This window comes from Daphnia pulicaria, chromosome 1 (assembly GCF_021234035.1).
Source record: "Daphnia pulicaria isolate SC F1-1A chromosome 1, SC_F0-13Bv2, whole genome shotgun sequence".
NCBI classification, from domain to species: Eukaryota; Metazoa; Arthropoda; class Branchiopoda; order Diplostraca; family Daphniidae; genus Daphnia; species Daphnia pulicaria.
This window is the reverse complement of record NC_060913.1, coordinates 29,954,292-29,969,691: the sequence shown is the minus strand read 5'-3', so window position 1 is coordinate 29,969,691 and position 15,400 is coordinate 29,954,292. Positions and strand designations below refer to the sequence as shown.

The 15,400-nt window shown below is 44.1% G+C and overlaps 2 protein-coding genes and 1 long non-coding RNA gene across 3 annotated transcripts; 2 read left to right on the top strand and 1 right to left on the bottom strand.

Annotated features, from left to right (window-relative positions):
• The first annotated feature begins 1,276 nt into the window (after positions 1-1,276).
• Positions 1,277-1,664, top strand: LOC124338729. The gene is made up of 3 exons (XR_006917975.1): positions 1,277-1,356; positions 1,421-1,508; positions 1,567-1,664. It is a non-coding gene; the product is annotated as an uncharacterized LOC124338729 (long non-coding RNA).
• Positions 1,665-2,361: 697 nt separating this feature from the next.
• On the top strand, positions 2,362-3,694 carry LOC124321424 (piggyBac transposable element-derived protein 4-like). The gene is made up of 2 exons (XM_046784229.1): positions 2,362-3,006; positions 3,461-3,694. The coding sequence occupies exons 1-2, from the start codon at positions 2,362-2,364 to the stop codon at positions 3,692-3,694; spliced, it is 879 nt and encodes a 292-aa protein (XP_046640185.1).
• An 8,576-nt stretch (positions 3,695-12,270) lies between these two features.
• Positions 12,271-14,263, bottom strand: LOC124321408. The gene is made up of 2 exons (XM_046784228.1): positions 13,985-14,263; positions 12,271-13,914 (listed from the first exon to the last, which is right to left on the bottom strand). Exons 1-2 carry the CDS (start codon positions 14,261-14,263, stop codon positions 12,271-12,273), a joined length of 1,923 nt encoding a protein of 640 aa, XP_046640184.1.
• Positions 14,264-15,400: the final 1,137 nt, after the last annotated feature.

Here is a 15,400-nt window from a genome sequence, read left to right as displayed (position 1 = left end):
GTGGTTTGGAAATAAATCGGCCGAGAATTCGCTCCTCGTTTTCACCAAATCCGTTCTGCTGATGGAATGACGTTGCTGGACTCTGGTGGTGGCCGGTGAGTTGTTTTTCCGGTTCATGAGTCCACATCGGTTGGCGACTTATCTCATTTCCAACGATTTGAGATGGCTGCTGGGTAGTACGCTTTGCCTGGGCTATTTCTTCTTCCAATTTCGCGATCCGCCGGTCTTTTGCGAGGTCTTTTGATTGATTCGTTAATTGACGGATTATATTCTGAAGCTGAACGTTCAGTGCCCTTTCTGTATCAAGTTCCTGCCGAAGATTTGTCGATTGCGACTGCTGATGGGATAATACTTGATTCTCCTTTATAAGACGGTCGATGAGCTCAGTCATGGATGTTAGACCGAATTTGGCTTCTGTCACCATCGTCTTTATGGTCCACCTCGCAACTTCAGGTATAGGATCCGTCGTATCAAGGAATGCTTGGAAATTGTGCAGGTTCTGGCACAGGGCAGGGATGTGGCCGTACGATTGCTGGACGTCAGCGGTGGTCATTGGTTTGAATTCAGGTTCTGAAGAGTTGATCTCTGATTTGTTCATTTTTGGAGTTTGATTTGACTCTATTAGTGGATTTCACCGTTGAGAAATGTTGAATGTCTACTTTTGAGCTGAGTGGTCCTTATATGCACTTCAGTATGAGACTTTTGATTAGCAAGTAGCCAGAGGAGGTCATTTTCATTAATATTTTGTTTTAATATCAACTCTAGTTAAAATGCTGTTGGATTTTTTAAAATTTCATTAATTTACCCTCATTGTTCAATCATTTTAATGGAGAAATATTTGTAAATTATTTTCATAATCATTAAAATAAAAATCGAGTATGGAGAGATAGAGACTTGGATAGAGAGAATTCTGTCATAGTGATGACGGACTGTTTTACTCTTGCGTGCGTGAAGATATTAAGCTCATATAAACTTTTTAACACGATTTGAATTTACCCATTTTGTATATTTTATTATCGCCTGACCACATATGTCAAATTGATAAGACCACAAAAAGACGTCATTGATACTGTCTCATACAAGACCAGCATGAATAAACACGATATCTGAATCTCCTATTTAAGTGTCACCTATTTAGTGACCTACATTTCCGCTGCGATTGATTCTCGAAATAACTATATTCCAATCCATTCAAATTCAGCGGTTAATCATATCAGTGCCTGCGGCCTTGTAGTGTACATTGTAGCAGAGCTATAGAATACTGGTGGCGCCATGTGGATACGGCGGTGGATATGGACACGGATATGGAAACGGATATGGACATGGCTATCCGGGTTCATACGGCAATCCTTATGAGTGTACGTTTAAGAAATCTACTTGTAATTTAACTCTTATTTTCTTTTAAATCTACACTTTACAGGTATGGTGGATATCCACATTTCGGCGGCTATCCTCATTTAAGTGGTGGCTATGGGGGATATGGCTATGGCTACGGGTCAGTATTTGCTGTTCAATTCAATTGAATTCAATTCCGACTAATAATTTGTTTTCTGATTTTTATTGTAGACCTTATTATGGCTAATCCCAGTTGACCTCTATTACGTCGTGCTTCTTTTCTCTGTCTATTTATGTAAACGAATCTAAAAGAAATATAAATGACCTTCCACGACCGAAGAAATGTTCGGGTTAGAATTAATCACGACGTTTACCACCTTATAATAAGATAGAAAAGCAAGCTTATCAGCTCGCCGAAGGGATAGTCATAAGCCAGTTGAAAACTGTCTTAAATGACAAATTAAGGGCCTATTGTTAAGTCGGACTTATTCACAATTCACACTTTTCTTCACAGACTTTTTGGTCTTATAACGGGATTTTTCTGTCACAGTTCAATATCTTTGCAAGTTATTTACGTTTAGTTTGCTCAACTCAAATTCACATTTTTACAAATAAAGTTCAATAATTGAATTTAAAGATCACCATCTTTTAGTAAAATAACTACAAAACATAAATGCAAATCTGGTTTTTTCGTCATGATTGGGTCATCAAAGATTGCGTCATCACGACAATGTTTTGGACATCTGGTGGTGATTTATTTTGACCTAAAGTGAAAAAGTTGTAGTCGCCACCGCAAGATGTCACCAGTCATTAAGCAATTATTTTAACAGTTTTTCATTAATTACGGGAAAACTAATTAGGTAAATGAAATTTTTTTGTTCTGGTCGCACCGCATATTTTTTGTGAAATTTTTAAGACCAAAAAGTCCGAAATCTGTCGTAAAACACACGAGTTATGGAGCGTTACATACACACATACATACATACAAAGTGACATGGCTTTTTTTTCTGCGTATGCGGTAAAAAAATGTCCAGATTAAAAATAATCTGGAGTCGATGCTGTAGTAGAGGCTACACCTATAATTTTGAGATCTATCATGGAGCTCGAATTGGTGAAACGCTCAAGGATTCCAATTTTACGATGGTGGAAGGAGTAGTTCTTGATCTTTGCAAGCCCTTGGCAAAGAACGGACATGTAGTAGCCTTTGATCGCTTCTTCACGAGCATCGCCCTCCTGGACGAACTCGACAAAAGGGGGATCAATGCGGTTGGGACGATTCTTAAAACCAGAGTGGGACAACCCATTTTTACGGTCAACGAATCGAACCTTCCGCAGGACGAATATGTGGCCAAGTTTGGCGGTGAACCAGGAATGGGAATAAAGGGTGTTTTCATCTGGAAGGACACTAAGCCGTTTCGGGTCGCTTCCAACTTCCACGGCTCAGAGGCTGTCAAGGTGCAAAGGAAGCAGCGCGATGGTTCGTTCAAAACAAAGTCTTGTCCAAAAGCTATTGCCGATTACGTCGATAACATGGGCGGTGTAGACACGGCGAACCAGCTGCGTTCCTACTACGAGAGAGACCGCAAGTCAAAAAAATGGTGGCACCGTCTCTTTTACTCCCTCATGGAAACATGTATGGTGAATAGCTGGATTACTTACTGCGATTTGGTGGTAAGTTCAGAAATTTTATTGACAGAGTGCCAAGCTTCAATAATTTTCTGTTCAATTTCTTTCCAGACGATGAAAAACAAGAAAGGAAAAACCTTCCTGAAGGACAAAAGATATCTCAGTCTTTTGGAATTCAAGCGAAGCGTGACTACTTCTCTTTTACTTTACGGGCTGAATGATAAGATAGGCCGCAAAGGAGATGCTCCAGAAGCAAGATTAATGAAAGAGATTCCACTTTCGGCGGGGCCCGGGGCCAAAAGAAGGAAAGATAGACTGAGCGTGCCAGATGAAATACGCTTCAGTCAGGTCGGAATCCATCATCCTATTTTCGTTGAGAATAGAGGACGATGAAAATGGTGCCAAGCCACGACCGAGAGAAGACCCAATGGTCATACGAAGGAATCTCGTCCATTCTCTCAGTGCATTATGTGCAAAATCTTTCTTTGTCTGTCCAAAGAAAAGAAACTGCTTTTTGGAATTTCACGATAATCGGATACTCGATCCAACAAAGGCTGCTGCTGAAACGGTACTTGCTGTCGATCCTGACGAAGAGATCGAAGTCCAAACCGTCGAAACGGATCCTTTGGGGATTTATCCTTCATCTGATTCCTCTGATGATTCTTATTTTGACGTGCTAAATAATGATGTAAATGATGGTGTCCATTTAGATGAAGACGAATGGCTTCAATAAACTGTTTTATGTTGTATCAATTTGTTTTTTTACTGAGTTTGGATCTGAATGAGCGGTCACCGGCACGGGCGAAAGCCTGGATTGATATCAACTGAAATAGGAACGGTCGAAAGAAATGGATTCGAAGCGGATGTTGGATGTAGCTGTTTGGAATAAGCGAAAATGAACCAGAAGTGTCCGGTTCAATAGTTTATTCCTTCGTGGACAAGCTCCTTTCCTTCCGCCGTTTAAATGGATTCATTTTGATTCCGTTTTTGGCCGACAAAAATGAGAAAGAGAAAAGACGAAGAATTTCCGAAGTGTCGGATCATTTTTGTTTTCATCTTTCGCGTTCTACTCGCTGAAACCCCTAAGACTTTAAGTGCGAGCCGTCTGACGGGACAAATTTTTTTAAAGTGGCTGCTGTGTGTCACTGTCGGGACATTTTTTTTGTCCCGGCGGACGGCAGTCGCTTGGAAATTTGGCCGTTTTTCGGTGACTGAAGTGCCGGTCGGGACGTTCCTGACGGGACAAAAAACAAAAAAGCAATAAAAGTACAGTAAAAAAAGGAATTTTTTATTTCTTTTTAATTGAGTGGTTTGAGACGTCCACAGCAATCTGTACTTTTAATTTCAGTCAAGCACGGCCAAAATAACTTTGGCGTTGAAAAAGGGTTAAATATGTTACGTTAAGTACTCTACCGCTGCTGTGTACTGTTTAAAAATTACCCATGATTTGTAATTTGGTATCAACGAAAATTAAAAGTAGGTACCAAAATTTAGAAAACGGGCATGAAAGATCAACAAAAAACACATATTGGTAGTTTTTATACCTTAATTCCAATTTCGAGGATAATAATTCATGATTTCCGTAATTTTATTTCTTCTCTGGGCTTAGAAATTATTTTTTTTTGTAAATGTAGTCAATATGAGTTTCTATAATAATTCTGTACGTAGGGAGCTTTTATAACTATTGCGTTTGTTAATATATAAATTATTTAGGTTAATATATAAATATTGTAACGGCTAAATCACTTGCCTGTTATAGTAAAGAATGTATCGCTGTCGAATAGTATAGAATGGAATGGAAGCGATAGCATCCGGATCCAGTAGAACAGAGCCAAGGCAAAGGGCAATAGAGTACAGTATCATATATGTGACGGACTGCTGTCCGCTGAGGAAAATTAATCACGAACACCATAGACAGCGAAGAATATGTATTCTCGACACGAAATCACGTACAAGGGAACACGCGCACCTTACAATCGATTCGATTAAACTCAAAATTAAGCACGAAAATCTCTCGATTCGCCGGAATGTTCTGTCCTCGTTGAAAAATCTGGATCGACTGCCTGCTCGTTTTTTCTTCTCCTCCCCCGCCACCGTTGCCATATCGCGATTTCTTTCATCACCTGTGCCGATGCACAACAGATCCGCCCGGCTGATTACGCATCTGAAAATAGACAAAGTTTTACAACAGGGTGGGTTAATTCAGAAATCGCAGTTTTGACAGAGACACGTCTGATGCGACCATTTACTCTAGGGAATAGTTTTTACACAGTTCCAGTAAGCCATTGTCCGTGGCGAGTGTTCTCATCCATGATAAGCACTCGGTTGACAACGCGGAGCATAGGGGTTACTGGATTCCATTTCTTCCGATCGATTAGGTTTGTAACGTATTCCCGCATCCATCTACGCCAATACTGATTTACAATGAATAGTGAGTGCCTGTATCGTCGTCTGGTCAAGCCACAAAACGCTTCTTGGACATCCGGCGGATAATGGGGATGATGGCAGCCGTGAATAAAATTATTTGGCGTTAAAGGTTTCGGTTCGGACGGATCACTTGTACATGCGTGAGAGGGCGAGTGTTGAGGAGTGACGCAAGTTCCTTTAATACAATCAGCAACACCTCGTCATTAACGCTGCGCTCTTCCAGAACAGCGCGCAAAAATTTCTTGCTGGAGACGACAAGGCACTCCCACGAACCACCAAAATGCGGGCCTGATGGCGGCGAAATTTCCAATTGATTCCCCGATCGATCATCTCCTCGTTCACCAGCTTTGAGTTGAGGTTCACAATTTTTTCGCGCAGCTCCTTCTCTCCCGCAACCAGATTGGTCCCTTTGTCCAATAAATGGTTGTAGGATTGCCACGATCATCAATAAACCGCCGCAGCGCCATCAGAAAGGAGTCGGCGTAGAGAGAGTACACTAATTCCAGGTGTACAGCACGGGTTGAAAAGCACGTAATGAGAAGACTATAACGCTTTTCAGTGCGTCGACCGATCACGGTGTTAAAAGGTCCAAAGAAGTCGAGACCAGATGTTGAAAAGGGTCGAACGAATGGCAGCAGTCTTTCCTTAGGAAGACTAGCCATGATGGGTGGCCAGGGCTGTGCACATCTACGTCGACATTTGACGCAACGCGCCAAGGTTTTTCGAATGGACCTGCGACATTTAGTTAAATAATACTTCCTTCTGACAATTGAAAGAGTGTGTTCTACTCCCGCATGATTAATTTCGTTATGAGCATCAGCAACAATCAGCGAGGTCAGACGATGATCCGAGGAAAGAATAAAGGGTTGTCACTCGTGCTGTGGCAGCTTGGCATGTTTAAGACGGCCATCCACCTTCATTAGCCCGTCCGCAGGATCGATGTAAGGACTCACATTACGAAGGACGGAAACTTTCGGAATTAGCTTATCACTTCTGAGAGCGATGATTTCTTCCGGAAACGCCTCCTCGGCTGCAACAATGATGCACGTCCGCATTGCTTGCTTTAATTCATCATCAGTGATTGGCGACTTCAAATTGGCTCCTTTGCGCAATGACAAGGCTACATCACGCTTTAACCGAGAAAAGACCATCTTGACTATCCGCAATCAACTTTGAAACGGCTGGCAATGAGGTTTTGACGGGAAGGGAGGACAAATCTAGGGCACACACCGACAGTGCTATATGGATGGGTCATGATCTTCTGCTTGGTTGAGCGACGCAGTCAAACTTGTGCTGCTGACAACTGCGACTGGGACAGGCCGGTAAGCCACCGACTATTGGATTTGAAGCAGTCAGGGATGATGCCTCTAGTGCAGTCATCGGCCGGATTATCCTTACCAGATATGAATTTTCCTCTGCTCGGGATTAGAGTGACGGAGAATTTCGCCGATTCTGTTGGCCACGAAAGTTGGATGCTTGTGATGTGAAGAATTTATCTGGTGAAGCACGATTTCTGAGTCAGTTCGGTATTCGATGGGTGATATCGGGATGCGCATTTCTCTTATGATGGATTGCGTCATTCTGATCGCTAGTACCGCCGCATGTAGCTCCAGCCTGGGAATACTTAGGATGCTGGTGGGTGCGATGCGGCCCTTCACCATAACGAAGTCGAGGTGCATTTTGCCGTTACAGGTTGTCTTTAGGTAAGCCACAGCTCTGAACGTAAGGAGAGATGAGTCCAAGAAAACGATGAGGTCAAATATGCAATCTTCCGAAACGAAAACATCGCCTGATGGAAATTTGAGAGAGAGATGACAATGAGCCGGCCCATATATTCCACTTTCCTAGAATGTACTCTGGTAAAGGCTTGTCCCACCCAATCGGCTTCTTATAGGGGGAAATTCTTGACCATAGCTTGAACGTTTCTTGAAAGAGTAGTTTTGCATACGTAATGACCGGAAGGCAAATTCCTAATGGGTCAAATTCTCTTGACATCGCCGACAACAACTCCCGTTTCGTCATGATTGGAGGCAGCTCTTTAACTCTCAATTTGTAACAGTCTCTGTTGCAGTCCCATGCGAGTCCCAATATGAATTCTGTCGGTAAGGCGCCATAATTTAAGTCAAGGATCGATCCGGCTCGGTCTTTCGACGGGATTGTTTCTAGGACCCGTTTAGATGAAGACGCAAAGTCCGTCAATTTAAAACCACCGATCGCCAGCGATTCTGTAACGTCCTTTGCAAATTTTATGGTTTACATTTCGGTGTCGAACGAGTCACTTAAATTATCAGCATAAAAATTTTGCCTTATTCGCGATGCAACTTCTGGATAATTTCTGTTTTGACTGACAGCGTGTTGTAGACTCCAGATGGCTGCTGTTGACGCATGAACTGCTCCAAACACCAACGTAGTCATCTGGCGTGTTTGTAGCGGCTTGTTACTTTCAAATTCACGAAAAACGAATGGCTGAAGAGATTGGTGCTTACTTGGGACGTTGATTCGATGATAAAAGGCTGAAATATCAGCGGAGAGCGCAAAAGAGCACTCCCTTGATCTCAGGAGAACTCCTACTAGCTTTGGGAGCGGCGGCCCACGGAGAAGTTGGGTGTTGAGCGAGACTTGACAAAAACTCGCAGCACAATCCATAACCACTCTGATTTTTCCTGGTTTGTTTTGATTTTCAACGAAGTGACACGGCATATACCATATCATTCCTTCCGGCTTTTTGATTGCAGACGAGTTTACCTTTACAGCGGTGCCGGAATCAATAAGATTTTTCATGATGAGATTGTATTTATCCGCGTAATGTTGGTTTTCCGGCAGCGAGAGACGTCTTTCCATCCCATAATACCTAGACACGGCCTGTTTTCTATTATTAGGGAAGACAAAGTTTTGTAAGCGTAGATGGAGGTCCACCTGCCATCAGCATCCGATGAAAATTGCTGATGATTCGAGCACGGCTATTACTTGAGCATCTTCGGCCGAGGTGATCGTGGGAGCATAAACATCCTTACCGAAAGACTCGGTAGAGTCAAATTGTTCTACGAAATTACTTAGCGCCTCATCATGGGAAGCTGAGTGAGTGTTGATATATAATTTCTTGCTTGGCCCGGCCACAAGAAAATTTTAAATTTTCCCCACCACCGACCATCAGAATTGAGTCAGAATCGCTGTAGGGCCGTCCTCTTCAATTGATTCCTTAATCTCCTTTTGAATATGGCCCGAAAGTTGGTCCGCTCCAATCAATACACCAACTTGAGAAGAGTCTATTGCTGGCAAATTCAAGTCTGCGAGATGAGCCCAGTGTTTCTTCAGTTTTGGCCAATCGATTTTTCTAGGTGATAGACTGATTTTTGGAACGAGAAAAGCTTCACTGATGGGGGTTTCGTAGTTCATAGATGCAATGCGGAACGAAACGACCTTAGAGTCGATGGTGATTGAATCATTGAAGTTACCGAACTGAATACGAAAGGTGGGCCCAGTCAAATTTAAGGTTTCTGCGAGAGCGATCGTAATGAGCGTGGCCTCGCTCCCCGGATCCAATACCACAAATGTTTCGGCGACGGACTCATTACCTTTTACAGTGACGGGTAGGATGGCTAGCAATATGTGGTTTGGGTTAGGTGCACGAATCGTTAATACAGTTAGAGATTCGATACCTTGAGTTTTGCAGACGGAAATTGGCGATCGGTTCCGTGTAAGAGAGTGTTGTGGTCCTTTCCGCAGTCCTTACATTTCACGTCAGTGCGGGAGCAATTTCTTCCGTAGTGGCCTTGTGCCAATCATTTGAAACAAAAATTGTTGTCGGCGCAGAGAGCTACTCGTTTGTTGACCAACATTTTCTTGAAAACTTTGCAATACTCGAGGCGGTGACCAGGATTGGCACTGCAGGCAGGACACTGCGGAGCTTCTACTTTTTCTTGAATTTCTTTTCGTCAACACAGTAGTTCCAAGATATACTTCTACCAGGTTGACCATAGCCGCCTTGCTGCCGAGGGTGAGTATTATGGGCAGGTTTATTAACGGCATCTCCGGCCACGGAAAGTCGAATTCCACGATACTCTTATACGCCGACAGCGATATCAATCCACTTGTCAAAATCTCGTAGCGATGGTAGATTCGGACGAAGAGAATATGCCTATTTTGCCCAGTCGATTTGAAGCTGAATTGGAAGCTTTGAGGCGAGTGAGGAGATGACGGTTGAAAACGTAAATTCCTTCGAGTGCTCAACGGAAACGCTTGATACGGCATCACGGATATCTGCCACTAAAGTGAAGAGCGAATTAAAGTCTCCGGTTTTTAAAGGCTGAACTTGGAGAAGGTGCTGGTTTTGCGCCTGCATTATAAGACCTGAATTTCCATATTTAACTTCCAATTCATTCCAAGCCGACTCAAATGCATATGATCCGTTAAAAATGTGGCCCATCCTTTTCCGAATATCTTCCTTAATGTTGTCTTGAAGGCCCAGAAGCTTGTAGGAGTCAGGAATGTTCGCGTCGCGAACGGTGACGTGAATACCGTGCGCGAATCTTTGCCATTTTCGCGGATTCCCGTTGAATTTTTCGACGATAATCTTTGGCCAACGACTTGGCGGAGCGATTGTTGCCGATCTTTCGTTTGCTTCTATGGGTCGTAAGTTTCCGATGGTATCCATATTGCGCTTCGGTGTGGAGGAAAGGATTGTGTTTCCTTGAATCGATCAATCGAGCGCACCAGCCAAGACCCTTTCGCGCTCGATTGCCATTTTAAGATCTTCTTCTTCTCTCTCGCATTGACGTAAAAGATCATCCATCTTGCGGGAACGCTCAACCTTTTTCCTTTTGAGTTCGAATTCAAGTTCAATTTTTCGCCGTTTTGCTTGATTGGCTTCGTTAGGCTCGATTTGGTTATTGATGCCATCAGTTGGGCCCAAAATTAATGGATCGATGGGAGGATCTCCCGGTGGGATCCTGCGAACAGGTCGTTGGTTTATTTCATTATGCTCTGGACCGCTACCCTGATCTTCTTCTGTTCCAGTGGATTCAGTCGGGAGATTCTTCTGCAGAGCTTGATCAACACTCCAGTCTTCAACGATCCATCTGTTTTTAGATGTTACGTTTTCCCGGAAGTGCAGACCGGTTACATACCGAAATTAGATAAATAAATTAACACTTGGAAATGAGGTGTAGACTCATCGACTTCTTTTTCACACTGATCTATTGATAGCTAAGAATGGGCCGTTTACACATTTGGAGTAGGGTAGAATGGTGACAATGGGGCCACCTAACGGGGGCTCCGAAGGCAATAATCATCAAGATGACACGGCAGGCGACTCTGACGGCCAGATCTGGAAATATGCTGTTGGGGTGTCGGTATATTCCCAACATACTCCCCACCAGAGCACGTATCGTCCGACTCGACTTCTCCGATTGCTGGATCTGGATCGTTTGGCGTTGGATCTGGATCGTTTGGCGCTGGATCGTTGATCATCGGTGCTGGGTCAGGGGGAGCCAGATCATCGACTGGCTCCGGTCCTGCTTCATCTTGGGTGATCACGTCTTCGGGTTCTTGGAACACTTCTAAAGGATATAAACATTGAATGGCAAGATTAATATGATTACCGTTAGCGGTCCGGAGAACGACCGATCGAATGAGTCCATCACGACTCGGTCTAAGTTCGGTGACTAATCCGGTTAACCACATAAGGCGTTTGGTATGTTCCTCGTGAATAAGTACGACTTCACCAAGGCGAATTTTTCGGCCGGATTTCCCTTTTGAGTGGAAGTTATCCAGCTGCATGACATAATCCTCGATGAATCGGGCGCAGATGTTACTCACATACTCCCTTCTCTCTTGGTCCATCGCGATGAGTGTTGCACTAGTGGAGGTGGGAGCCATCAAGTTGACTGCTGGCTCCGGGTTGGCACAAGTCGATCGTCGATTGTTAAGAAATTGGTTGGGAGTGATAGGGAGTGGTTCATCTGCTCCGTCACTGATGTAATTGAGAGGACGCGCGTTAACTACGCTTTCAATTTCGATAAGACTTACTTCGAGTTCGTCGTAAGCTAAACAGGCTCTGCCGTTGGAGCGTCGCAGTAAATCTTTGACGCTCCGCACCATCCGCTCCCAAAATCCTCCCCACCATGGCGCTAAGCTGGCGGAATAAATCCAAAGAAGTTTTCTTCTGACGAGTAGATCTAGGACGGTTGGATCGGCTTGTAGAATGTTTAAGTGGCGCTCGACACAGCGGAATGTTTGAGCATTGTCTGAATACATGACCGACACTGGCCCTCATCTCGCGGCAAATCTTCTGAATGCCAGTAGAAACGAGCTGACGGATAAATCGATGACAAGTTCAAGATGCACAGCACGAGTAACGGCGCACGTAAACAAACACACGTAGCACTTGCGATGATTAATCGCTGTTTCTTCTTCGAATTCTTGTTCGATTGGAGCCTCTGCTTCTGTCAGTGGCTCCGACTCTTGTTCTTTGGGAGCCTCTTCCTCTGCAAGTGTCTCCGGAATGGAATCCGCTTCAATGGAATTTTTTTTTCTTAGTTTTCTTGATTTTCACTAGCTTGTAATAAAGCGGTCCAGCAAAGTCAACTCCAGTGACATTAAAGGCCTGTGGATTTTTCAGTCGATTTAGCGGAAGTGGGGCTGCTAGTTCGTTGAATGGTGGCGATGACAGCTTTTTGCATTTGACGCACTTGAACAACTCTTTCTTTGTCTGCTGACGTCCTCTGACGATCCAAAATCTTTCCTTGAGTTCGGAGAGGGTCGTCTTCACTCCAGCATGATGGAGTGATTCGTGTTTATCTGCAATAATAAAGGAAACAATTTTGTGATTAGGCTCGATATTTTTGTCCCTGAGCGCGAGAATAACTCGGCCACTGATCCGGATTAGCTTGTCTCTTTCATCCCAGACTGGATTAAGAGCTGCGATCTTTTTCTTTTGACGGATCGGTAGTCAGGCTGGAGTGTCTCGTACGCCTTTGGATACCTTTCTTTCTGGAGCTGCCTATAAATCGTCAGCTCCGCCTCGTCTAATTCTTCGCTTGCAAACCTGGCGACTCTGATAACTTTATCTTTCACTTTGATTGCTTCAGTTAGCCCTACGCCTGGGTCACGTGTTCTTTTACTGCTTCTGTTGGAGAACCTAAGAATGCAGACTCGACTCTGCAGAAGTCGATTCCAGGTTGAGACGAAATCTAAGTCCCAGTCGATAGGCTCTGTTGGCATTGCAACGGCAGCAGTGATGTTAACTACTGCTCCTCTTGACTCTGCGTCTATAGTTTCTTGAATGGATGGATCTTGCTTTTCTTGTGTAGAATCCGGCCAATTGTCTTCTTCTTCGATCAGCCTTTCGGGTCCGTGCCACCACAGCTGAGAGTCTAACAGCACTCCCCGCGAAGCAAGATCCGCTGGATTCTGGACTCCTGGGCAGTGCTTCCACCAATTCTTCTCGGAGAAACCTTGAATTGTCTCCACTTGATTTCGGACAAACGGCTTCCAACTGTTAGCGTCACCTCGGATCCATCCAAGCGTTACCAATGAATCCGACCAATACGTCACTCTCCATTTTTCAATGTGCAGCGCTTTTCTTACAGCTTCACCTAGACGGACTGCCAAAAGAGAGCTTAATAATTCTAAGCGTGGTAAGGTGACCTTACGTTTTGGTAGAGGCGCTACTTTCGTTTTTCTGACGAGAAATGTGGTGAACGGCTTTTCATTTGCTCTTTGAAGCCGGACGTAAGCTACGGCTCCGTACGCAGCTTCCGATGCGTCTCCGAACACGTGTAATTCTGCTGCCACTATGTCTTTTCCAAATCCTACCCAGCGTGGAATTTTCAGCTGGTTGAAATTGATAACACCTTTCATCACTGCTTTCCATGATTTTTGGATTTCTTCCGAGGCAACTCTACCCCAATCTACGTCTTTCTCCCAAAGCTGTTGATAAATTATCTTTAGCAGGAGGACTGTTGGGGCTAGAAAACCTAAAGGATCAAAAATTCTAGATGAAATACTTAAAATTTTTCTCTTTGTGATTTTTTCGCCGAACTCTTCAGCTGATTGTACAATTGTGGACGGCTCGAATTGGAACGTATCGGATCCAGTATCCCACCGGATCCTGAGCACTTTCTGTTGACTATCCAAAGAGGGAGACAGAAGACCTACTGCTTGATTTTCGAGGCCTTTTTCTTCCAGGTGTTGACGGAGCTCTTCGCTATTTGTTGCATAGCTCCTCTTGTTGAGTTGTGCTTCACTGAATAGGATATTCGTCTCGTCGACTCTTGTTTTGGCCGTTTCGACTTTGTCTGCTCCACCTAAATAATCGTCGACATATACATTTTCCATTAATTGGTCCACCGTGTCTGGATATCTAGAATAAACAGATTTCAGGTGCTTGTTTACAGCTGCTCTCAGCAAGAAGGTACTAGGAATTAAGCCAAACGGGACTCTTAACCATTTGTAAGCCATCAGCGGGGACCCAACTTTACTTGGCTCCGTAGACCATAAATACCTGATCGCTTCTGCATCTTCGGGCTGTAGTGCGATATTCAAAAACGCTTTTTCTGTGTCGGCAATCCAGGCGTATTTAGTCATCCGGAATCACATTTTGACTGAAAGCGGGGTTTAAATTCGGTCCGATTTCTAACACTTCATTCAGGCTTGGCCCAAATTTCGATTTAGCTGCTCCATCAAAAACTGGGCGAATCTTCGACGTGTTTTTGTCTCTTCTGAAAACTGGATGATTTGGTACATACGTGTGGTGACCATCGTACTCCATATCTGCTTCTTCCACGAACTTCTTGTCGATTTGTTGCTGGATCTCGTAGCTGTAGTCGGCGAGATCCTGTGGAGTCTTCCATAGTCTTGCCAGCGTATTCTCCATTCTTCCGGCGGTCAGATGGAAATTTCTCTGCAATCTCCATTGATCCGTTGTCCAGGGCAATGGGGTGCAATAACGGCCATCCGGAAGTCGAGTTATCTCGTCTTCAAATCAGTCGAAACAATAATTCGGCTCCACCGCATCCGCTCCATCCAGATTCGCGAAATTCTCTAATTTCCAAAAAAGAGAAACATCAAATTTGATTGCACTCAGCTCGTCTTCTTCCATCCTTTTGGTGTCGAAATCTAACTCTGGCCAATCTGCTTCATCCGAGAGTGATGATTTTTCATTCGGGCGTTGGAGACTGGAATTTCCTGTCTCCGAGGTTGATTTTTTCGACTGGACTGGGAAAACTTTTGTTGAACTGGCGCAAGTTGTTGTGAATGATGTTACGACCTGCGAAGATGAATAATTGGATTGAGAGATGAAATGTTTTATTATATTTTGACCAGTTTTGGATGAAGTTTCTTTTGATGGGCCGCCTAGCATTTTTTCAAATGGCGTGTTGTAGGCTCTCAGCCCACACGGGTTTTGGATGGCTGCTCCACTGTCTATGATCAAATTTATTTGGTCCATGCCCACAAAAATTCCAGATGGATGTTTTTCTTCCGTCTGAGTTTTGTCGAATCTATCGTCTGCCAACCCCTCGTCTTTCAACCAGAGTTGCTCCGCAAATCTGGACTTGATGTACGGGCCTGTGTTTGCGATGAATTCAGTCTCTAAAGCAAGAAGATTGATTATTGGGGCTCCTTGCCAGGTGCCCCGCACTTTGAATTCCACCAAATTCTTCAATTCCGGCGGACTTTCTTCCTCTTGCTGGAACACTCTGACTGAGAGACTCTCGATCTGTTTTCGCTCTAAATTAAGATCTTCTGAGATTGATTTAAGTACCCACGTCCTATAGCTTCCTTTGTCGGCGAATAGGATGGTCTTCTATTCTCGGCAATCCGTGCCGATCACGAACACTGTTGCTGTTTTTAACATAATATCGCCAAATATACTTGCACATGCTGTAGTAATGGTCGCGGCGTTTCCTGACACCGTGGAGCTGGTTGCCCCGGCTCCGGATGCATCTGAAAATCTTGTGTCTTTTCGTTCACGTAGAGCTGTGTGATGTCGGCTGTCGCATCGATTGCAATT